Source organism: Pteronotus mesoamericanus, unplaced genomic scaffold (genome assembly GCF_021234165.1).
Source record: "Pteronotus mesoamericanus isolate MK-2021 breed Mesoamerican mustached bat unplaced genomic scaffold, CSHL_Meso_final contig_214, whole genome shotgun sequence".
Taxonomy (NCBI): domain Eukaryota; kingdom Metazoa; phylum Chordata; class Mammalia; order Chiroptera; family Mormoopidae; genus Pteronotus; species Pteronotus mesoamericanus.
The window spans coordinates 2,019,983-2,044,626 of NW_026555089.1; the positions used below are offsets into that span (position 1 = coordinate 2,019,983).

Genomic DNA, 24,644 nt, shown 5'->3' on the forward strand with positions numbered 1-24,644 from the left:
GAACGGGGACCTTCATCTGGGGCAGCAGCACGTGAACTAGGGGAGGATTGCGGGGGCTCAGAGAGTCCCATCTCCGTGTCTCTCTTGTTGGGAGCTGGCTTTACTGTAAGGGTACAGCGAGAGGGAGACAGGTGTTTCAACCGTCAACTTGTGAACCGGAGAATTCTAAAATAAAGTTATTGCTTCTTCAGATACGCAATTAATTCAAGACCTGTCCCTGACGCCTTTAACGAGAGCCTCCGGGAAAACCACCCGTCCCCAGCTCGCGGCCACCGTCGCATGCAGCGCTGCGGGCCGAGGTGGGCAGCCACGGTTTCGGCCGCACAACAGCAGGGACAAGGCTCTCCGGAGCCGAGGGGCTGGTGGCTGGACCCCCAGGAGCCCAGCCGGTGGGAGAGGCTCGGTTCCTGAGACTGGCCCTGGGAGGGGGCTTTGCGCTCACGCGGCGTTAGGATGGCGCTTACAAGGCACCGCCGCAGACGCCGAGGTGAGCCTCCGGACCTGCTCGCGTGGGGAACGTGTCAGGATGCCGTTTTAGGGCGGCAGCAGGCCTGCCAACTAACCCGGCCCAGCCAGGACTGAGAGACGCCACCTCAGGAGCAGCCGTAGCCGCGGACTCGTGCAGGAGACCGGGCTGCACGTGACACCAGCAAGCGACGATCGTGGGCGTGAATCGCCACGGTCCCACGAGCAGTGCTGAGACGTGGTCAAAGTTGTCCATGAGACGCACCCTCAGTACCCCTGGACCCTGCGCCCTGCCCTGGCTGGTGCCCTCAATGCCCTGACGATACCCTGAATAAATTAAGACGTTAAAAATGTCAAGGAAAGTAAATTACAAGTTGTCATACTCCAATTCTTTTTGTTGCTGTACATATAGTGAAGAATAGATTATAGAAAGTCTCCAACCTGAGCCCAGCTTCCCTCCTCATCCTCCTGGGTTACGTGGTTAGGATGCAAAAGAACACAACCGTTAGTGCTGGTGAGCGGGGTCGCGAACAGGCCGCGCCGGGCAGCAGCTCCGAGGCGCCCGCGCCTCATGCATAGCGCATGCACAGCCCCGGCCCCACATGCACACGCAGGCACCCCACACAGCGGCCGCGGAGGGGAGAGCCGGGGGCAGGCCCTCGCGTGGGGGCTCTGCAAGCTCCCTCCTCGGGGAGAAAGCATCCCGCCTGCTCTGCGTGCAGCCGGCCCGCCGACTCCCCCAGTCCCTGAGAAAACCCCCCGAGGGAGCAAACACAAACGCCACTGCACCCGTTGCGCTAATGCCTAAGGGACATGCTCGTCTGTGACAACCAACGGGAGGTGCCACGTCCGGCGCGCCTGAGTGGGGACACCCCTCAGAGACGCGCTGGCGGGACTGACCGTTTGCGGCGTGGCTGTGAGCGTCTCCATCTCCTCGTGCGTTAGCCAGACATTTCCTGTGGTCTAGGGGGACCCCCGTGACCAAGCACATCCAGGGCAAGGGAAGCAGTGACAAAGAAGAGAGGCGGCAGACACGTAAGCCTCAGGCACTTGAAAGGAGCCGACGGAGGCCACCGCCACGCCAGAGGCCCACGCAGAGACGGGCACGTGAGCCCCGGCTCGCCCCCTACGGGCAGCCCCCGCTGAGCGCGGTGCTGTGAGCGGTACGAGGAGACGAGCCCACGACCTCTAGTGTGCCTGCCCTGCGCACCTGCTGAGGCACGTGAACAGACGGAGGGGGCGACGTTTCGCGCTTCTGAGAACTGTGACTACCGACTCCGTGTGCTTCATACAGTCTGAGCCCGCAGAGCGCTCAAGGGCCCAGGACGAAGGCCGACTTGGGGACGGGAAGACGACCCTCCGCGGGAGCCCAGCAGAAGGGCCCTTGGCCCGGACGGCCTCACCCGGGGGGGTAGAGAGGCAGGGACGGCTGCGCGGGGGCCTGAGGCGAGCTGTGCCGCTCTGCGTTGCTCTTCGCTAGGACGGTGCTGCACCAGGGTGCTGCGGACCGGCATCGGGAACCGCCCCCGCCCCGCACCCTCGTCTCTGGGGAGGCCACCACACCAAAGCCGGGCACAGGGGCCAGGTGAGGACCCGTGACAGCAGCCCCCGGGAAGAGCGCTGCCCGGGCAGCAGGAAGGACACAGGGCTGCTGTCCCTCACCCCTGGCCTTTCCCCACAAACAGGTGAAGCGGACAGGACCACCCTGAGCCTGAGTACAGAGCAGCGGGGGTCCAAGTCGGGCCGGCCTGCCCGGCAGACAGGTCTGTCGGCGAGGCCCCGGGGTTCTCGGCCAAGTCCTGCCTCCCACGCAGACTATAGGCAGAGGGAGGGGGGGCCCGGAGCCAACAGGAGAAGCCCGCACTTAGCTCCCAGCTAACCTCATGCTTGTCAGGTTAATTTTCCATTGTCCCAGCCAGGAGGACCCTCGTTAAGGACTTTCGTGGTCGCCCCACACCTGTCCGTGTGTGAACTGCCTCCACCTGCGCTCTCAGAAGCCCAGCCCCCAGCGGGAAGGGCCGGCCGACAGGCCAGACCAGTCCGCAGAGAAAAACACTAGTTACAATGCAGCTGGGATCGAGGCTCTTTCCCTTCACTTTCCATAAACTTCTACCTGAAAGTGATCATTGCTTTTCTACATTTTCAAAAGCTCCTCCGTGTCACAGTGCCGCTGGAGCCAGGCTTACTGCTGTGAAAGCATTTGATAAAGTATCTTTTCACCACTTAATTGTCACAAATTAAAAGTTGTCACGTCTCTGAAGGCGGAATTTTTAAATGGGACCCTGGACGTATTGAAAGAACCCGGAGGAGCAGCAGAAACGGGCAGCGCTTCCTGGAAGGCGTGCAGGCACGTACCGTCCGGGAGGTGGGCGGGGCCGACGGGCTGGTCAGCGACATGATCTCCTGGATGGCCAGCCGCAGCTTCAGCCGGTGCAGTGGGTTGCTGATGCCGATCTCGCGCTGGATCTCCGTGTCCGACAGGGCGGACATGATGGCCCCGCTCTTCACGTTGGCCCGGCACGCGGCCACGTACCAGGCCGGCATCCCCACCCAGAGCTGGGGACAGGAGGCGCCAAGGCCGCGTTAGGCTCGGAGGGTGGCCCGGGCCACACGCTCACACACACCACACACTCAGCCCCAGAAGGGCAGAAGGGGTACCTCCAGCCAGACGACGACAGTCGGCCCATCCCACTGTGCGAACGGCAAGCCTTGTCTCCGGGCTTCCTCGAGCAGCTCATGCCTGCGAACAAGACGACACTCGAGATGAAAGTGTCCCCACTGTGCGCACACGTAAACACGCCGACAGAGGGTTCTCTTCCCACCCTCTCCCCCGCGTAGGAGCGCACCGCTCATCCCTTCCTTTCCCCTTCCACGCCGCCCACCCGCTGCTACAAACCACGCCGGCCTGGAAGACGGACCGGGGCCAACTGCCACGACCTCGAGGCAGGTGCCCACGGGAGAGCTGACCAGCTCTGGCTGAGCAAGGGGGCAGGAGACGCGGCCCCGAGAGGAAACAGCACCTGCCTGACAAGGGGACTGCCTCCGGGACGGCTTCCCAGACGTCCAGCTTTAACAACTCAAAGAACAAGGCAGACCGCTGTCACGGGCGAGGGGCCAACGCAGCAAGCAGGTGACGGGCTGTGTTTGGGCTGTTTCTGTCCTATTTAGTTATTTAGCTAACAAATGTTCGCAAAATTGTGACACTGAGTTGTCTTGTGCTTCAGGAAAACCTACATCCCAACATCTCCCCTCTGTGACCCAGGGCAGGCGGGGCCTAAGATGCCCTGGGACCCCTGCAGGCCTGGTCTAAGGTCCGCAGACCGTGTGCTGACCACATCTGCATCTTTAGAAACCATCCTGTCCGGGAAGGAGGCCTGACTCGAGCACCGACCGTGCAATACACGGATGTGGTGCCACAGAACTGTACACCGGAAACCCACATAGTTTTATTAACTGATGTCACCCCAATAAATTCAGAAACAATTAAAAAGAAACACCAGGTTCTTCCAAATTTCCTGTTATGGCATCTTCACTGTCTTTCAAGGAGGAAAGAACTGCCGCCCCCTGAACGGCGCTGGAGCCCATCAGCGGCGCGGGTGCGGCACCGGCGACCCGGCACACAGGCCCGGCAGGGGACGGCCAGCACACAGAACCCCAGGCGCCCGCAGCGCCCCGTGGCCCGCTTCTGCTGTGCCACAGCAGCGGCTGAAGAGACGACGCAGTCGTGGAGGAGATAACAAGCAGCTCTGTGACGCTGATGTCCCCTTGTGCTAGGCACCGAAGACACTGCTCCGTCTGTGGCGTGAAAAGCCCAGGAGAGCGGGCGGGGCTGAGGGGGAGCAGCCCGCTGACCCTGAGCGCTGGGACGGCCCCGCGTCACTTTAAAATTCCGAGGTCTCTCAGTCGGTCGCTCTCCTGCAGTAAGTTCTGAAGAACACAGCACTGAATCATTTGCTTTTAAAGACACATATCTGATCCGCAACGTAGTGAAGAGCGTTAGACTCTTCCCAAGACCGTGAAGGCCGTGTACGATTAAAGCTCAAGAGTATTTCACATAAGACTTCAAAGAAATGTTTAAGCCAACCTCAGGCTTCCTGCAAATAATACGTGTTGTAAGTCCCTAGAAATAATTATCCCAGAAAACCTAACAATGTCTTAAGAGGCCAAGTAGTGTATTTTTAAAAAGGCCTTTTTCAATTAAAACAAGCAAGGCTCCTCCCACGAAGAACAGAAACAGACCCCACCCCCAGCTCTGCGCTGCTCTTCTGGGCCCGGGACGGTGCAGGCTGGACTCGGGGGACGGGGCCCGGCTGGGTGGGGTGGAGGTCACTGCGCTGGGTGAAGCACGGCCTTCTGTGTCCTGAGGGCAGACCCTCCTCTGAGACAGTGGCTGTACCTTCTGGCAACACCGTGCAAACCCTGGGGCCGCAGAGGCAACAAAACCCCGCAACAGACGCAGCAGGGAGGGCCTGCACCTGGTGGCACCCCAGGCGCAGAGCCCCACCAGCCGGCCTGGCCGGCAGCTTCCAGAGCCCATGGGCTCTGAGATGCACTCACTGGCAGCTGAACCCCCCGCACTTTTACAGAGACTTCACTTTTTAACATAAGGGAGCTTCCTCCCTGTGAACAGAACTACAGGGCTAAAAATCATCCTTTGATTCCGTGAGTGGAGACCGGTGTACGCCACTCTGACTTTACCCGCAACGGTTGTTCCCGTTCATTAAAAGCCTTTTCTGGTTCAAATGTCCTTCTGGGTCTTGAGGCTGAGGCCTGGGGTCCTGATGACCCTGCGCTGAGGACCTGGGGGTGGGACGCTAGGGGACCCCTGCTGGGTGGCTGGCCCGCTTTCTGTTGGCTTCCTGACCTCTCCCCATCGGGCCAGTCCACTGTCTCCAAGAGCCAACCTGGACCCGGCCCGGGGCTGCTGCCCCTTCCTCTCCGGGGGCGACTGCTCCCAGGCCCCGGTGCCCTGGGAGGGGAGGGCAGGGCAGGGCAGGGCAGGGCAGCGCGCCTGGAGACCGCTCCGGTCCTGCCCTGCTGGGACCTGTCATCACACACGCCCCCTTCTCGCCTCGTCCAGGAACTGCGTCTCTTCCGCTTGCCCCTGAGAGCGGCCGACGCAGACACCGGTCTCCTCGGCCTGTGACAGGCGTCAACCATGGGGCTACGCACAACCTGCCGACTCCCCGGCGCCCGGTCCCCTTCCGAAGGTCGCCAGTCCCGCCCATTCCCCTGCCTTCTACAACCTCGGAGCCGACTACGGCCGACTGGAACCCTCAGCAGCACACTGGGGGGACGAGCACTCCTTAGGGGTCCGTGTCGCAGAGAACAGGAGCCCGCCTGGCTGCCAGCTCCGAGGCCTAAACTCGGGCGCAGATGGAGGTGCCGGACTCCAGACGCCCAGGTGCTTCTCAGCTGGACTCTGACCCGAGGAACCCGAGCTTCGAGCCCACTTCCTGCAGAGGAGGCGCACGCCCCTGCGTCGTCCCCACATCCTCCCCTGTGAGGGAACGCGCCACCTGCTGCTGCTGCCCCATTCCGGCCCCCTGTGGCCTCAGCTTCCAGAGGGGCTGCCTCCTCATGGAGCAGGACGGGTGGGCGCCAGGACCGCTGAGCTGGTCCCTCAGGGGCCGAGTCTGGACCCAGGGGGGACTGGTAAGGGCCTGCTCCAACAGTCAACCGGTGCACACGCTCTCTGAAAACTGGACTCGGAGGAAGAAGGTGTCTGCAAACAGGCCCACAGGTGAGAGGAGGGTCATGACATCTGAATAAGGACGTGTGTTTCATGGGGACGTCAGCGTAAGGGTCAAGTGGCCGTTCACACCAAGAAGCTTGTGTGAGCCTTGGCCAGCCCCACGCCAAGACGGGGCAGCGCCCGGTGGCAGGCCCCACCGCCTGTCGCGGGGGTCAGCGCTCGCCAGTGGCCCTGGGACCGCACTCCGGGCTCAGCTGCGCCAGCACAGGCCGCAGTCCCCCTTCAGGAGGGCGCGCGCGGGGCAGGCCAGGGCGCAGGGCTCGGGGAAGCCGGTCCGGAGCCACTGTGGCTGAGAGCCCTGCCGCGGCACTCAGGGCACACGCCCAGCTCGGCAAAGCAGACGAGCTTGCCCTGCCGGCGCCCCATCCCACCTGGACAACGGGGCGGGGGCAGGGGGCACAGGGTCCCCGGGCAGCTGCGCTTGCAAGGCCGGGCACCAGTCGAGTGGGGGGGACACCAGGGGTGCCTCACGTCAGCCCGGGCTGCCCCCACGGGCTCCCACGCACTTCGAGCCCCAGGCGCGGCTGCACGCCCCCCACCTCGGGAGTCTCGCCAGTTCTCCCGCAGCGAGTGCACTGGCTGCACAGGTGCACCTTGGAGCTAAATCAGGGCTCAGTGAGGCTATTTCTAAAAAGTCTACTTTGATTCTTACATCTGTAAGGCCATGACCGTTCTTTTTCTGAATAATGCAAACTCCTTTTTTACATTTATAGATGAAAGGATTTTTCCCAAACTCAATTTTATCTCTGGTTAACTGATAAAACTAAAATTACCCACACTAGTCAGATGAAGAGTCTTCACACTTTGAAATTTTCCTAACACCCTAGCACGTTCTAGAAACTGCTGTGCACAACCAGCGCTCAGAGAACAACCCCGCCCTTGGACAAGTTGGCTACAGCTCCGACAACCGAGTCAGCAGTTCAGAGCCAGCGCTGCCAACGGGACGGCAGGGCCCCTGACAAACCCACCCACCACGGCCACGTGCCCGCAGGCGCAGGCCCGGGAGCGAGGGTGACCCTGTGCCGGGGCCAGTGCCTCAGTGGGAACTGTCCTCACACCATCCGGTCGTCATGCAGACCACCCGAGAACCACACAACGAATGCAGAACACGGAGAGAGACGCTCTGGCCCACTTCCTCCTGGTGGGGCCCTGCCCCCGGACCGCGACCTCCGGGGAAGCAAGGGGCGGGCACCGCCTCAGAGGGACACTTCACGGCGCGGCTCCAGGGCAGCGGCCTGGCCTGAGGCTCAGGGCCAAGGGGCAGCGGACTGAATCAGCGTCCAGCCTCCCCAGGCAGTTCACGGCAGGGCCTCCTAACCAGCCCCTGCTGCGCAGCGGTTTCCACGCACGCATGTCCACCCGCAGCGCGCCCCGCCCCCCCGCGTGCGCACGGACTCTGACAGCAGCACTTCACCTGAGGTCTCATAGGCGGTGCCAGTCGGGTCCTCACCAGGACTGCTGGCAGGGACTTAAAACGAGGCAGGTTTCACAAGAGAAAAGCCAACTGGCAAGTCCTGGGCGGACAGGGTCCCAAGGCTCAGGGCGGCACTGGGCCAGCGCCTGGAGGCCCCGAGCTCCCTGATCTCACCGAGCGCACCCGGGCCCGTCTCACACCCTCTGGGCCGCGCTCTGTCGGAGCTCCGCCCACTCTCAAGGCGGCGCTCACCTCTCAGGCCACAGACGGCCTCTCGCGTTGCTGAAGCGGGTTCAGGGTGACCGCAGGGGCCCCTCGCCGGACAGCGGTCTCAGCCCACCCAGCTCCCCGCCCTCCTCTGGGTCTGGCCAGGATCCAGCCGCCCACACCCCGCGCCCGGGGCCCCGCAGCCCTGCCCCCACAGGCCCTGGTCCGGGACCTCGCGGCCTAGGCCCCGGCTCCTTGGCAGAATGCTGCCCCACTGCTGTGGCTCATTTTCAGAACCAGTTCAGAATTAAAGTTAACAAACGAATATGAAACGGGGAGGCTAAGAGTTGAGGAAATGGAACCTACTGAAGGAGATAACAGGGTGCACAGTCCACATCCTGCCGCGCAACCAGCAGGAACGGGCAGTCCTGCGCACTGGCCAGCAGGTCCCTGTGGGCAGAAGGCCCGCGCGGGTAGGTGCGATCCCTGGCGTGTCGGCATCGTGCCAGGCGCCCCGCGCACAGCAACACAGATGTGCACGTGTGGCTGACACTCAGAAGCAACACGAGGCCTGTAGTCACTGTCCGGACGCCCCTGCGGCCCCAGGGCCAACCTGTGCGGGCAGACCCAGGGGCAGATGGCCTGCGGCCGAGGCCCTGAACCAACGACACCCCCGCTGGACAGCTCTCCAAGGTGGACTGGGAATCCACGCGGGGGTCCTTATAAAGTTCCATACGTGCTCTGGGCCCTCCAAAGGCACGGTCTGATAACAGCTTTAGGTGAACCTTTCAGAAGGTACTCTGTACACATCGCTGGAGGGTGCACTTAATCAATGAACACTAGGTAAAAATGAGCGCAACCAAAGACTACTCGGTGAGCTGGACACATAATAAAAAGCTTACTTTTTCTGAAGTTTGCGATTTTTCTCAGCCTGTCCTCCCAATTTGCTGAGTCCCAAGCCATCCTGAGATGAGTTTTCTGTCTCTGAAATGCCAGCTACGAGGAAGCAGAGCAGTCGTGACAGTGAGAGATCATCAATACAGCCACGTCAGGCAACTTATCTGACAGGGGACCGTGTCTGCAGGGAGGCCGCAGTGTCTGCAACACTCTGCAGGCTGCTTCTGCCGACAGGAAGGTGCTCAGGGACCTAAACCCCTCATGTCACAAGAGGCGGTTACTGTGGGCAAAGGAGCGTTCCCGCGGCTCTCGGGCTCCTGCGGACGCACGGAGAGGCCAGGCGGCTCCCAGGCCTGCGCCCCTGGAGGACACCAGCTGGCGCGGCAGGGCACGTGCAGGACAGGCGGGACGGCAGACCCGGCGCCCTGACAACGGGCCCTCTGCGGGGACACTGACCTTGTCCCAGCGCGTCCTTGCTGGTGTGCCCAGGGCGCGCCTTTTCCTTCTTGCCAAACAAGCGGCCGATGGAGGACTTGATGCCCTTCTTCTTGGGGGCTTTGTGGAGCGAGTCCTGGCTGCTGTTACTGCTGCTGGGGTTGCTCACCGGGCCATCCTGTGAGCCTGTCGAGCTTCGGGGACAGAAAGCAGCCTTTAACGAGTGCCCTTATCACAAGAGGCTCCATTCCCATGAATCAGACGTCACCACAGTTTTAACACCCACTCTCAAACTTCACAACAAGCATTTCAGTCTCTGCTATGACATCTTTTTCACAAAACGCACACGCACAGGAAACACAGGCTCCCACCGACCCAGGACAGAGGCTGAGGTCCTGAGGGAGGAGTCTCCTTCCGAGGAAGGCTGGACCGCCCCGCCCCAGGCCCCTCTCAGCGAGTGACAGCACAGCCATCGCTCTCCCCGCTCCCATGCCCTCTCGAGTGTGCCTGTGCCCCCCGGCTGTGAACCGAGGGCAAGGGTGACCAAGGCAGGGGCTGCCCCCTCGGACGACTGCCTGGTGCAGAGCAGGATCCCCCGGGGCCACCCGACAGGGTGTCACTGCAGCGTGGACGGCACAGGGGCGCCTGAGAGCCGCCAGCTGCCCACTGGGAGGGGCTGTCAGGGACACTCCATGTGCTGGGCAAGGGCTCCAGCAAGAATAGAAAGCGAGCTCTCTGAACGGCCCACCCGCAGGGTCTGGGGACACGAGGTCCCGATACAGCCGACCCCACCGAGCTCCAGGCCTCCCACACCCTCGGCCCAGACAGGCTGCAGCCCACGCCTCGCAGCTCCCAGCGGCCCACCAGCACCCCAGGAACGTCCCCTCTGTCCACACATCTGAACTCGCTGCTTTAAAGTCATTGTTCTGACTTTTTTCCCCAAGAAAAGATTAATACAACATCTTAACGCTGAAAATGCGAACAAGCACACTTCCCCACGGGAGTGGCACGCGCGCCGCTCCTTACTTCCTGATGTCCCTGATGTCCTCATGGCTGACCGTGTGCAGGGCGCCTTTGTGCAGCCTATCCAGGCGGAGGGACCTCGGGGAGGGAGGGGGGGACGTTTCACATTTTATCGTTGTCTTGTCATCTCGTACCTCTTCTTGGGAAGCTGGCAACTGACGAGTAGAGACAAGCATCTAGTTAGTTTACAACAGACCAGAAAAAATAAATAAATAACCTCACAGCTGTAAATCATCATCACACACTTGCCCCCAGCTCCGCTTGCGGCCGGCTACGAAAGCTGCACACCAGGCCTGTGCGGATTTAGGGGGCGGCCTGTCTGTGAGACGCGGGGCCCCGGAGCACGCTCAGCACCGCATGGAGCCGCTCCTCCCTGCGTGCACGCAGCCTGCGGGCCCACCCGCCAGTCCTAGGACACACAGGCACAGCCACCACACGGGAGCAGAGACCTGACCCGTGATGTTAGGCTCGACGGCCTTCACTCTCCCCAGTGAGGAGCCAGGGAAAGGTGTGTGGATCCGGTGCCACTCAAAAGAAACGCCAGTGAGGGCAGCAACCTCTTGGGCACGACGGTCCCGACCATGCTGTTGCGGGGGTCGGTGGGGGACACAGCTTGTATCGGACCCAGCACCCTTCTAATAACGGCACAAAGCTTGGAGGCTGCGCCAACAGCTCACAACGCGAGAAGGCAGCGTACTCCTCCACCCGACGCATGCGGAGTTTCTCAGCAAGTATCAGACTGCGTGTTACTACTGAAACATCGTATGCGGCTGAAAAACAGCGTGTCCCTGCGGGCTGAGATAAGGCAACCCTAGGTGCTCGTCAGCAGGCGGTGTCGGCAGACTCCCCGTTTCCTGAGCTGCCGGGCGCGGGGAGCAGGGCGGTCCTCAGGGCTGGCGCACGGGTCTGGGCTGGGGCGGGGCGGGGCAGGACTAAAAGAGCCGGTGACCTGGGCGTGGGGAGCATCCGTGGCTCTGGGAGGCCTGAGCAGCCAGCACATGCCTCTCTTTAGCAAGACTGTGCACGGAAGGCAACCCATTGTGTCCCAAGTGGCTCGACAACAACCAAGAGAATCAATGCAGAATGGAGCCGAGCTCATTCAAGACACAGCCACCAGCGACAGCCGGGAAATCCTGCAGCCCCCCCCCCCCCGCCTGCAGCCACCCTCGGACACCAGGCTGCAGTCGCCTGAAACGTGGGCGGAGACTTCAGGTGCAGGTCACAACCCCCAGCTGTGAACGAGCAACAGCAGAGAGCAGGATGGGAGCGACCCGCGCAGCTGAACTGCCATAAACCGGCGGCAGACGCGCGGCTCCCCGAGCCGAGGCCCCGCGGACAGGACAAGCCCCGGGGTGAGGTGTCCGCGGGCTCACTCCCACCCGGCCCCGCTGGCCCTCCGTCTCCTGTAGGAAGATGCACCCCACGCAGAACTACAGTCTAGGTGTCACCCCAGACTCAAGTAGAAAGGGCTCCCTGGAGCGGGGATGCTGTCTCGGCACACGCCAGTAACACACACCAGTATCCCAGTAACCAGCACGGGGGAGGAGGTGACAGGGCATACACGCCAGCCAGGTCCGCATGGTGCTGGGCCCCCACTCACCTGCCTGGTCGTGTCCCCACGGCCACCCCAGAGCAAGGCCCTCAGAGGACCCATTGGCGAGCCTGAGGCCCCGCGGCCGAGCACCGGGCCGGGCAGCCCGGGTGCAGGTCGGTGCGCCGCCTTCCCCAAGGAGGTCTGGCCGGCAGGGCAGCGGAGGGCGCGGCCAGGCCTGTCCCCCGTGTGGCTCCTCACCAGCTCGTGGCCCGTGCACAGACAGGCGGTCTGCGGCCACCGAGGAGCACGGTTTCTGTACCTGACATCATAGGAGGGCAAAGCTAGGCACCCAGAGCACGAGGAGAGCCAGGCCACGCAGCTGTCAGCAACAGCGCGGGACCTGGACCCGAGGAGTGACCGGAGTGGCCACACCGCCCTGCGTGAGGAGGGCTCACCCGCCCCGGCCGCCTGCAGGCTGTCTTGCGCGTGCCCCGTCGGCAGGGCAGGACGGCAGAGGAAGACGCTGCAGCTCCTTCCTCCGGGAGCAGGCGGACCAGCCCGGGCCACCCCAGGAGGGAGGCCCAACCTCCCTGCCAGGGCGCTGCCAAGGCACTGAGCACACCGGGCGGGCAGCGCCTCCGAGGGCAGGCGGGCACCGTGCTCTTCCCTGGCTGTGCGGCCTTGCGCGTGGTGCTCCCCTGCCAAGCCTCAGTGCCCGCGTCTGTAAAACGGGGACGACAGCGGCCTGCCCCTTGCACGTGTGCTCGGGAGGGTCGGGTAACAGGCCGCAGCCGCGGAGCCCAGTGCCTGGCACACAGTAAGGGCTCACCAAATGCCCCCAGCTACACCATTAAAATCGGCTTTCTCCAAACCTACAATCTGGGGCCCCACCTCAGTGAGTTCAAGCGCATCTGTCACAGGCGGGGAGGCAGCGGACGGAAAGCACACAGCTGGCGGGGCCCCCGCTTCCGCGTGTCCCACGTTCTGTGAAACCGCCAGGCACCCGTTTCCAACTCAAGAGCTGGCCCGCGGGCCGCCCGAGAGTTCTCGCAGAGCAGCAGGCCCTCGTCCGCGCATCACAGGGAAACAGGGGCACGTGAGGGCACGAAATGGTTTACCTTTCTACGATGCTTCCTTAAATCACTAGGCTGACAGGCGTGCAAAGAAATGAAGAGAAATCAGGTTTACTGCACACATTGGCGTTAAAAATGCAACAGTCAGTACAAACAGGCAAATGCATTAAGAAGAAGACAACAGGACAAGCATGAGTTAGGGCTTAGGAGAACAGCGTAACTGGAGATGGAACAGTTTCTGCACCACACAATCTAAGTGTAAGTCATCCAAGGTTTACTAGAGAGACACCTCCACGCGCTCCCCCGGGACACGAAACCCCATCAACGACAGGTGGGGCCATCAGAGCGGGGCCTCCTGCGTGACTGCGAGCCCTGGGGGCTCCTGCCCACGCGGAGCAAGCTCCTCTTGTACTTCGCTTTCCTCCGTGAGAGGCAAGCTTCACGCCCCGGAACACCAGTCCCCGCCGGGAGGAAGTCACAGCAACACCAACACAGAGCCGAGCCCACTGGCTCTGTTAACCCCGTTAGACCATAGTGCAAATCCTTCCCTCGTTAACTTAAAAATTCCCGAAAATAGTGTGTTGCTTAAAGGAGGGAACCCTCTGAAAATACGTAGGAATAACAGCTGGCACAACAGCAGGTGTACTCGTTACTTCCTGTCGTTCTTGCTATTTTAATTAGAAGAGCCGTCCACTCAGGGCATTAACTGTGCCTGTCCCACGACCTGTGAGGCGAATGGTCTTGCACGCGACCTCCCAGCCAGAGGGTGTCTGGTGCGTGTCAACGTTCTATCACTCTTATATTTGGTCGATTATCTCTTCTCTTTCCTTTCCTTTCGTTTACCGATTTGAGAGCGGGAGACCCGCTGTCCCACGCAGCGAGGCCGTCACTGGTTGGCTCCTGCACGCGCCCTGGCGGGGGTCGCGCCCACAACCCTGGCGCCTCGGGAGGGGCTCTGCTCCGTGGAGCCGCCAGCCAGGGCAGAGCCATTTCTTTGCATGAGAAGCACCCCGTTTATGAGTCACACAGCCTGCACAGTTTTCAGTAAACCCGCCCCGGTCCACCTCTACCAGATCACGCCCGTGTCCTGTCTACTGTCCAGTGATACACTAACATTTATTGCTATGGGGGGAAAAACACTATTTAATGAGAAATGAAAACAATGCAGAAACCGCGCCACTGAGCCAAGACTGAGTGGCCATGTCACACCCTGTGGCCTGCGCTGCCGCTGTGACCCGGGCAGGGCAGGGGACAGCAGAGGAGGAATCAACTCTGGAGGAAGGGAGGGGCCTGCGGTCTGGACTGACAATGACTGAACAAACAAAAAGATGACACAGGAGAGCAAGTCAGCCAGCCGGCCGGCGAGCAGGGCTATGGAACGGGAAAACACAGCACCGTCTTCACCAGACCGCGGAAATGACAGAAGCAGGAACCCACAAACGAAGCTGTCAGAGTGGAAAACGTTAGCTAATTAGCTAATGGTGTAAATTATAGAGAGAGTGTGTCAAAACACCTCCAAACGGACTAGGTGCCCCTACGTCACAGGCCACTGACACGGCTCCTGGCTGATTTGGTCACCCGCTGGCTAGCGAGGCAGCTGGATGTGAACTCGGACGGGACAGGAAAACGTGGAGACGCAGGGAACAGAGGGCTGCCAGCGTGCAGTGGCAGGCAGTGCTCACACAGAGCCTGAAGTCCGCTTTGTCGCAACAACCCTAAGCCGCTGCGTTTCCAGGGGCTCCCCCAGGAAGCCCCGGGGCGCCGCACTTTCACTCGCCCGCCTCCGCGGGTTTCCCGGGTAGAGGGTGCGCGCAGGCCGCCCCGGGCGTGCCTCGGAGGCGCGCCTGGCCTGCGCCGTGGCTGTGTCCTGGCTGTGGGCCCCAGCTCTGGGGGAGAGGGGAGGGGACTCCCTGAGGAAAAGGGCAAGGCCCTCTGTGCGCCTGCCCCACGCTCCCAGGGTGCCTACATTCACTTCGTTAAACTGTCTAATCCTAGAAAACTGAAATATTCCCCTTTGAAGTGGCTGTGCCCAGAATTACACAATAAAAACTTCTGCCCTGGCTGGTGTGGCTCAGATTGGGTGCCAGGCTGTGAAACAAGAGGTCCCTGGTTCGATTCCCAGCCGGGGCACAGGCCTGGGTTGTGGGCCAGGTCCCCAGTGGGGGGCGTGCAGGAGGCAACGATGGCTGTTTCTCTCTCACACATCAATGTTTCTCCCTCTCTCTCTCTTCCTTCCCCTCCCTCTGAAAGTAGATAAAATCTTAAAAAAAACCCCCAAACTTCTGATGAGGTCATGACGACACACGAAGCTGATCCTCTGAGGGTTAAAACTAACCTGTCACCGTGCTGTCGTTGAAGGATCACAAACTAGCTGGCGCTCAAAACCTTGGACCCAGAGGACAATGAGCACAGCACACAACACCTGGTTTTCTCCCGGGAGAAGCAAAAGCCCCCCGGCTCTCGGCAGCGCCCCAGACCCGGCTCGGCCTCCACTCACCAGCGTCATGACGCCCAGTCTGTCCACTTCCCGAGCGGGGCTGCGCGGGACCCGGCGTGGCGTGGACCGGCCGCTGTGGGGCGGGGAGGAGCCCGCGAGCGAGGCGGCGGGGTGCGGGGGGATGGAGCTCAGGGACCTGAAGCGGCCGAGGCTGTCCAGGCTGCCGCTGCCCACGCGGCTCTCGATCTCCTCGGCCCGCTGCTCCGTGCTCTCCTTCTCCTCCTGAATCAACCTGCGACCCGCACAGACCGCCCTCCGCGTCAGCGCGCGCCCCGCGCTCCCTTCTGCGTCAGGACTCGCGCACTCCAGTGACGGGCGGCGGCTCAGACAGGCGACCCCCAAGGATGGGGTGACTGCTCGGGGTGGGGGGAGGAGCGCCCGCCGGCCGCCCCCGCCCCGCGCCCCAACCGGGGAGGGGCCCTGCCGCCCGGCCGGGGCGCACCTGATCTCCCTGTTGATGGCGTCCAGCTGCTCCTGCAGCATCAGGGCCAGCGTCTGGGCGTCGGCCTGCCCGCTGGGGGACAGCAGAGCGGAGGAGCTGAAGAGTGCGTCCCGGTCGTCCTCGCCGTCGGACAGGTCGGCGTCGCTCTCAAACGCCTGCGCCACATTGGCCAGGACGCTGGCCTGCTGCTCCCGCTCCCAGTCCTGCTCATTCAGGGTCTGTACCTGCCAATCGGGGACCACGCCTCAGCCGAGATGCTAGACTGGAACCCCCGTCAGAGCCGCTCAGAAAACGCCCATCCCAAGTCGTAAAGGCTTCCAGGTGGACGCCCAGAAGATCTGGGAACAACGGGCTGCGCTTCCTAGCTGCTGGCACCTAATACACCAGCAGCGTGTAAGGGCGGGGGAGGAGACAAATCTGTTACTCGGCCTGTGATGTTCACGTCCTCACGTGGAGACGAGGCGTTCCTGTGACGTCGTTCACGACGACAAGGCCGCCAGGTCAAAGGCGGCTGAAAAGGAAGGCAGCGCGCCAGCACCACAGCCGGCCACACTCTCTCGGCAGCGAGAGCGCACGTCTGAGGCCCTGCAGCTGGGCCCTTCTGCTGCCCTAGCTCCTCACACAGGCCACCCTGAGTCCCTGGCGTTTCCTGAGCCCCTCTCCTGAGGGGGCACCCACATGCACAAGTGGGCGCATGGGGGCGGCAACACCGCAGACAGGCATGGGCCCCCCCAGATGCACCCGCTAAGCACTCACACATCACGTTTCTGGGGCGCTGCCACTCATGCAGCAAAGGCACTGTGACGAACCAATCTTCCCTGGAGTGAGGCAGCGCGCCGTGCGTTGGCCCAACGCAGGGACCCCAACGCGGCCCCGTGGGGTCCTTGCACGCCCTGCCCTTTCCTAACCTCCTATGGCTACCTCAGTGAGGGTCCTGCCGCCCGCAGCACCACAGAAGGGAGCACTTCCAGACGCCCGCGGGCGCGCCCCCCACCCTCCTTCTGAGACCTCACTGGCCCCTGTGGCTTCCCCAGGGCCTCCGGCCACGGTCCCCCGCTCTGCGGACAACCCATTTCCTGTGGTCGTTCCCACCAGCTAAGAGCCTGTGCCCGTCTCTCCCTAAGTAACAGAAACCACAGAACCCAGCCTGCGTCTCTCCAGCTACCACTGCACCTTGGCTTCCCATAGAGAAAAAGGTCTCCCTGGAGCTGCCTCCTTTTTGTCCCCACACTGTGCTGCTGGGGTCCCCAAGCTGCCGCCGGCAGGCCCTGTGCAGTGCACCCCTCTGGCAGAACCGCTGCAGGGGTGCGCCCCCGGCGCCTCACCCTTCACCCCGCCCGGCCTGTGCTGCTCAACCAAGCCCCAGCCCCATGAACTGCCTGCATGCTCTCGGCCTTCGACCTGCACCCCTGGCCGAGACGGCTCTCGTGGGTCCCAGCAGCCCGCCCGACACGTGCCCCTGGACAGCCTGCGAGGGCCGAGGCTCGGCCCCCCGGGCCCTCCGCAGTCTTCCTCATCTCGGGGGCTGGGCCCCGGCCGCAGCCCCGCGGGTCCCCCGGACCCGTCCCGTCTCGGGGCCCTCGGCCCCCCGGGCCCTCCCCCGGCCCTCCGCAGTCTTCCTCGTCCGGGGGCCGGGCCCCGGCCGCAGCCCCGCGGGTCCCCCGGACCCGTCTCGTCTCGGGGCCCTCGGCCCCCCGGGGTCCCCGCCTCCCGGGAGCTCCCACGCGCGGCTTCTCCCCGCTTCGCGCTGTTGCCCAACAGCTGCCCTACTGCTGACACTCGCGGGCCCCCCACGGGGAAGGGCCATTCCCCTGGGGCCGCAACGGGGAGCCCCCAGACTGCCTGGCCCCCCGCGTGTGACCAGGGACACCCTGTGGTGGCGCCACCCTCGCTGTCCCCGCGCAGCAGGCCCGAGAACTCCACCAGAGCAGAGGCTGCGGGCTCGCAGAGGCACCTGCTCCCGGCCTTGCCTCAGGGGGACGTCTGGGGGAGCTGCCGCCACGCTGCGCAGACCCTCACGCAGCCCACGGCAGGTCCCCGGGGCGGGGCGGGTCGGGGCCGTCCTGCCCCAGCCGAGCCCAGCCCTCCGACCTCCGACGGGCGGCCCGAGCCAGGGTCATCCTGCTGACACGCTCCTCGGTTCACAGAACTGGGAGCTCGTCACTGTCACCGTGGGGCTTTGCCATCACCTGTTACCACAACAACAGATGACCGACACACACCACACTTGACTCTCCCTTGCTGCCCATGCCTCCTCTCCGGAGCGTGTGCCGGAGGCGCGGGCGTCGCCTGTTTTCAGTCGTGGGGGCCCAGGCTGACGACGGTGCCCGGCCCAAACCAGAGGTTCAACGCAGATGGGGCGCAAGACAGAGGGCCGCACGCGAGAACGTCTGCTGCCAAACAGACAAGGGAGCGAGGGCATTTAAACTCCCAAGTGTGAATTCTTTTCACTTAAAGATAAACGCTGTTCACCCTTGAACACCACAAGCTGGGTGCTGACACCGTGCACAGTCAAAAACCCACGGACAAATTCTGAGCCCCAAACACGTGACCACTAACAGCCTGCTGCTGACCAGAGCCTCGCCAGTAACATACGCTGGTGATTAACATATGCGTGTGTTGTGCTACGTACTGTATTCTTACAGTAAAGCAGTCCAGGAAACCGATCGATGTTCCTCTCCTGCGTCGATGTTTCTCTCCCTCCCCCTCCCTTTGTTTCTAAAACGGATGAGCACGTCCTTGGGTGAGGACGGGGACAAAAAACGTTAAGAAAATCACAAGGACCAAAAAATACATTCCTGGTATCGTACACATTTACAGACCGTAAGGCAGAAGTTTAAGCAGTCTGTTAACAGGTTAAAAAAACCACATGTAAGTTGACTTGTGCAGTTCCAACCTAAACTGTTCAAGGGTCAACTGTGCGTGTAGCTGTTGGTTTTAACTACCACCTCAGAACAGCTAACTAGCACCTCAGAACAGCTAACTAGCACTGCGCTGTCCTTAAGAAGTTACCCTTTATCAGATTTCCATTCTTTAAAAAAAAATAGCACCTTAAATGTAAACTTTTACCTAGAATAAGGAAGACAGGGAAGAGAGAGCACGACCTATGACCTGTTGACCCAGTCACCCGACACGAGTCAGCGCCCCCAGGAGCCGAGGCGACCCGTGCAGGGAGGGCACCGGGGAGGACGCAGGCCCTTGCCTTGGAAGGCTCATCCCGCAGCGCGGCCAGGCGGCCTTTCTGGGGGCGCCGCAGCACAGCGCCGCTGCTGTAGGGGTCCGCGGAGCCGTCCGCCATGGGGAACCGGAAGTCCGGGACGCTGCCCAGGTGGGGTCGGCTGAAATGGAAAAACAAGCTGTTGTTAGAAGAAGAGTGGGCCCCTCTGCCTGTGGAGCCCGAAGCTGTCGACACGGGAGGCCCCCGGAGGGCGTGGCCCGCGCCTGCCCACCGCCGGCTCCCTGCCCGCCTCGATGCTCCCGGCCGCGCCAGAGGGAGCCTCCACGTCCGGGGAGCCGAAGCAGGCGACACAGGCGCGCAGCGCTGGGGCCCACCTCAGCCCTGTCCCCTGGGTCAAGCCGCACGGCCCTGGGACACTCCATTTCCTCCCTGGCCAACCGGCAGGCACACCTACGCACCGCTAGCCCTCAACTGCCCTGTGGCCGGACCACTTGCCAAGCTCCATGGTGGGCTGGACGGCCCTCACATGCCCCGTCAGGGAGGCGGCCCCCAGTGCGCCCCAAGGCCAGCGCAGGAGGGCCCTGCGGGGCGAGCAAGGACTGGAGCCGGCAGCGGCTTCCAGGTTTCGGAGTCGCACGCACAGGCCTCTGTGCAGTCAGACCGGCCGACGACCAAAACCCTGGCGTAGAGGCCCCAAGCACAGGCCTGCAGCGGGCCAGTCAGCCGAGGGAGGGGCGCACGGCCCGGAGCCCTGCCTTTCCCGGCAGCATCTGCGCCTCAGTCCGGGCACCAGCACCAGCACCGGGGAAGGGAGGGCAGCTGCCTTCGTTTTCCGAGGTCCTTAAGATCCGGGAGATCAAAGCCACTCGTCGGATTAAAGAAAGTTACCGGGGTCCCCTTGTGCCTGGCCACGTGAGCGGCACACAAGGCCAGTGTGACATGCCAGCTCATCTGCTTTTGGTTCTCGCCTCTGTCTACATTCTGTCAAAAAATGTCTTTGAAACGCTGCCTTTTATCCAAGTCTGGAACCCACTTCCTCTTTCCCTTGTTCCAAAACCAACCGAGAGCCCTATGCACACCATCCTGCATGTGCTTCTGGATGATTCACGGCTTCCCCGAAGTCCACAGGTGCGTCCTAAATCGAACGTCCTTTTCCAAGCCGACCTGCCCCCACCCCCGCCGCCACCAGGCGCCACGGCTCCTGCCCACCTGCCCAATCTGTGTGTGCGGGCCCGTCCCTCGGCCTCCTTCCCACTCCACAGCCCCCGCTACCTGCTCTAGCAGGAGGTCACACACGTGAGCGGACCAGCCCCCCCGTAAAGCCACACCACGCAAGCCGAGCTCACACCCGCCGCTCGCCGCTCCCCGCGGCCGGGCCCAGGCCCAGGCTCTGAGGCAGCCCCCCCCCCCCCCGGGCGCCCTCAGCCCCGCCCGACGCACGGCCCCCAGGCCCGCCTCGCTGCAGCAAGCCCCCGCCCGCAGGCCGCCCCCAGCCTCTGCACAGGTGGGGCGCGGAGCCCCTCTCCGCGCCTCCCCCACGGCAACGCCACAGCGAAGGCCGGCAGACACGCTGGGCTCCCCCGTCACGGCCGGCCCGCTGCCCCCGCCAGCTCCGCTACCCGGACCGCCGAGAGCGGCGCCCACACGTGCAGCGTCCCTGGCACCCGTTCCCTGGGGGTTCCCCGCGGACGCCGCCTCCAGCCCCTGCCGCAGCGGGCCCTCCCCGGCCACCAAGCGACACCAGTGCCTCGCTGCCAAGGGCCTCGCCTGACAGGCACGGCGCCGGCCCCACAAACACACACATCCTGCACCCCGGCCGCCCACCCTCCCGTGGGTTCGGACTCAGAGCCCATCGCGGGCCCCGCCTCTCGCGGGCTTCTCTCTTTTCTAGAAGGTGGTTCAGCAGGGACAGCCACACGAGGCCCCAGGCCTTCCCGAAACCCTGAACTGGCAAATGCAGAAGCAGCTGGGCGGGCTCTAAGCACCCGCTCCAGCGCGTTTCAGGCCCGAGCTGTTTCCTATAGACCGATGAATGTCACCAGTCACACACGTCAGCGACGGCTGCTCGAAGTCCACTCTCCCCTGGTGACCGGCTGCTACAAGAGGCGAAGGAGCTTTCTCACCCCTTCAGTGAGAGCGACTGCCTTGGAGACAGGGAGGAGAGAGCGGGACGCCGGCCACCTGCCAGCGGCACCCCTCCCGCAGCGGCCGCTCGAAGGCACGTCCCTAACCTCAGAGACGCTGGACAGCGTCACAAAGGACAGCATGCAGTGCACACACGGCTGCCAAGGGCCCTCCCGCTCCGCCCCACCAGCCCGCACGCCCGCCTTCACGCGCAGGGCTCCGGGGCGCCCCGGCAGCGGGGCCCGCCCCCCTGCCCCCACACCGTCGGGGCCGATCGTCTCCACCGTCACCCGTCACGTCACCCCTCCCAGGCCCCCAACACCGCGCTCTGCCCTCCGGCCTGCTCCTCTGGGCCAGGCACAAGCTGTGACCAGGGACGCTGCCCACAGGGCCAAGGACGTGCCCCTGGGCGCACACAGCGGGGCGGGGGGGGGGGACGCGTGACTGGGGACCATCATACCTGTGGTGAAGGGAGGCGCCTCTTAGCCTCATCTGCTCCAGCTCAGCCCTCAGAGCTTCGATGTTTAGTACCAGCTGATCCTGCAAAACAGCAAGTGACATACGTTGCAGCTCCCCAGGGACCGAAACCCTCCCCCTCCGATGTGCCCAGATGTTGACCATGACCGCAACAGGTCAGCCAAGCAGGTACGAACACACTTGCACTCTGAGAACGTTTTCCCCGAGCCGTAAGGCGGACACGCTCCCGCCACCACAGCGACCGCAGAAACGCGAAACGCGCGTGAAGGGAAGACATCCCAGCTGGAAAGGCCTTCCGCAGGGAGCCCCCAGCCCCGCACAGCGGCGGGGCTCACAAAGAGAGGCGGAGTGTTGCCGGGGGGCGGGCGGTGAGCGCAGCGGGGACTCCGCCCTTCGCGCACAGCCCCGCACGCCCCAGGGCTGTCTCCCATCAAGCGCGCCCGCTCGCTGGCCACCAGGGTGCCCGCCTCCTCCCCGCACGCAGAGCACTACGTGAAACTGACAGGACCTCCTCAAGGGCCTTGGTCCGCTCGGGGCCGCGCTGGCCACGCAGGGCCATGGAGCCCTCGAAACGCGGCCGTCCAGGTGAGGTGCGTTGTGACCGTGCAGTCACAACTTAATATGCTTCAAACTTAATATGAAAAGGGCATACGAAGTAGCTCGGTAATTTTTATATTAATTAGTTATATGACAAAGTCACATTCTGACTACGCTGGGTTAAATAAAAGTAATTTCACCTGTTTCTTTTCGCTGTTTTGAATGTGGTTACTACAACATGTCAGGTTACGTACATGGCTCACAATGCTTTTCTGCTGGCCTGCTCTGCGCTGGACGGGAGATAGGTCCACGAGGCCAGGCAGGAGGCACACGTGTGGCCCCCACACACTGCCAGACTCAGGACCCACCGCAGCGGTGGGCTCGCCAGAAAGAGAGTCCCACCCGGCGGCAGCACTGAGTTCCACTCAACTCTGCTCCCCCCGGGGTTCGAACGACTTAAGTACTGAAGTACCTTATCGTGTTGAGTTTCTTCTAGTTGCTTTTTTGTATTTTCAACTTCTCGTAACAAAGAATTCTGAAAGAGACAGAAACAGAGCGTTCGTGTTGACTGCTGAAAACGTCCCACGCACTATCGCGCGGCTGCACTCCTGTTTAAAGTGACGGCGCCTCAGGCAAGGAGCGGACGTGGGTGCCACTGCGGAGCAGAGCCCATGCCCGGGGAAAGGCGGCAGCGAGGCTCCTGTGACTCTCCGTTCCCTGTGCGTGTGTACAGCGAGCTCCGTCCCCCACGGACGCTGTGAGCGTAACTGCAGTACGTTCCTTTTCCTGTCAGTGACACCAGCTTGGAGCAACTTTTGGGTCACTTGGGAGACCTGGCCCAAGTCCCAGTGCATCCCTGAAACCCAGACACAAAGCTTCTGGCCTCACGGCTGGCCCGCTGACCGGGCGCTGAGACGGTTACGCTCTGGTCATGCGTTTCATCATGGGTTTAGTGCAAAAGAAACACGTCCCACAATCAGCGAGGGGTCATCGCTGGTCTCTCCTGTGGCCGTGACCAGGTGCCATCCCCAGGGAAGATTCTGGACCTCACCTCTAGGCGCACTGGGGCCGTCACACCAGGTTCTACTGACCCTGAGCCCCACTGTCACTCGTGGGAGCCCCCCTGACACAGAGCACCCCGCCTCCCTGGTTGCCGCTCGGATCCCACGAAGACGGCAGTGGAGCCCAGGCTCAGACGTCCCCCAAGCCAAGCCAGCAGAGGCAGGCAGGGGCTGCAGCAGGAGACTCGGAGACAAATGTCCCCGCCCGCGCCAGCGCAGCGCAGCGGTGAGGGCCGACCTGGCGAGGGCCGGTCCGCAAGGTCGTGGGGCCGGGGCTGGTGACACGGCCGCCTGCCGAGCCCGGCCCACCCTCTTCCTGTCCATAATGTTTCACTGCAACTCAACTACTGACTCTTTCCCGTGATGCCTCTATGGCTGCTGTTACTGTAGTTAGCAATTGGCACGGGACTGTTTTACCTTGTCATAGTTAGCAGCAGTCTGAGATGCTCAGCCTCTGCTGCCTTAAGGAAGCCGTGTTCTGACTCCTGTGCTGGAGAGCGAGAGCGATGAACGACTCTCCACGCACACAAACTGTGCAGGGACACGACCCGTGACAGTGAACGCAGCACGCGGGTGGCAGCCAGCACGTCCTCCACTGCAGAGGGCCGGCCGGCCTGCCGCGCGCGAGGGTCGCGGGGCACCGCGGCACACTGCTCCCCAGGGGCCGACCCGAGTCGACGCTGCTGTCAGGCGTGGGACGCGCCTGGGCCATCTGACCTTGTCTTCCAGGGCGGCCATCCTCTCCTTCAGGTGAAGCTGCAGCCTCTCATTCGATTCTGAAAGCAGCTTGTCAACGGTGTCTGACAGGCGCTTATTGTGTTCCTCGTTCATCTTCTCCCGCTGCCGTGCCTGGAACAGGAGAGGCAGGAACTCAGCCACTGCCGCTGAACACCATCTTTAGTTCACCAGTGCTGAGGACCAGCAGTGTGAGCGACACGGGCCGCCATGCCCGGGGCTGTGCCTCCCTGCTGCCACCTGCAGTGACCGCGCCAACCCAGGGCTGCGCAGGTGCAGAGAGGTCACTCGTGAGAGGCCTGAGGGCCGTGTACCGGCGCCGGTCTCTAGCCGTTGGGCTGCCTCGGGGACAGACAGGCAGCCGGCCGCACACGTGGGGACGAGCGCTGTGGCAGGGGTCCGCAGGCCCACACACGGGCAGAGAACCCCCTGCCCACCGCACACAGGAGCCCGGGGCTGCTTTCAGGGGAGGAAGAGCATTTAAACCGCAAAGCGGAAGGGAGACAGACTCATGGTGGGGAAAAGCCAGTAAGATAGGCTTTCACTTGTTTTTCTTGATAATCCTACATCACTTGGACTTTTTGTAATAAAAATTTATATTAAAAGCTGCAAATAAGTATACGGAATGTTAACAAGTTTGGTAAGTCTATACAGTTGATAGTTTTATAAAGCTATCGTCAATGTATTCCTGGGGGGTGTCCAACCTTTTGGTGTCTCTGGGCCACACTGGAGAAAGGACTGTCGTGGACCCCACATTAAATACACAAATCCTAATAAACACTGATGAGCG

At 62.6% G+C, this 24,644-nt stretch overlaps 1 protein-coding gene across 6 annotated transcripts in view; it reads right to left on the reverse strand.

Moving 5' to 3' along the window:
• Positions 1-24,644, reverse strand: part of PPFIA1 (PTPRF interacting protein alpha 1) — a 76,461-nt gene that overhangs the window by 10,820 nt on the left and 40,997 nt on the right. For 3 of the 6 annotated variants that reach the window (XM_054570758.1, XM_054570761.1, XM_054570757.1), the window contains 13 exons: positions 23,837-23,968; positions 22,531-22,593; positions 21,505-21,584; positions 18,945-19,080; positions 15,743-15,966; positions 15,301-15,532; positions 10,200-10,351; positions 9,195-9,367; positions 8,744-8,837; positions 3,124-3,205; positions 2,821-3,021; positions 1,366-1,428; positions 907-933 (listed from right to left, as the gene is read on the reverse strand). In XM_054570758.1, coding sequence (XP_054426733.1) covers positions 907-933; positions 1,366-1,428; positions 2,821-3,021; positions 3,124-3,205; positions 8,744-8,837; positions 9,195-9,367; positions 10,200-10,351; positions 15,301-15,532; positions 15,743-15,966; positions 18,945-19,080; positions 21,505-21,584; positions 22,531-22,593; positions 23,837-23,968 — 1,659 coding nt within the window. The remainder of the gene's footprint in view (positions 1-906; positions 934-1,365; positions 1,429-2,820; positions 3,022-3,123; positions 3,206-8,743; positions 8,838-9,194; positions 9,368-10,199; positions 10,352-15,300; positions 15,533-15,742; positions 15,967-18,944; positions 19,081-21,504; positions 21,585-22,530; positions 22,594-23,836; positions 23,969-24,644) is intronic. The other 3 variants (XM_054570760.1, XM_054570759.1, XM_054570762.1) reach the window with 1 other exon arrangement.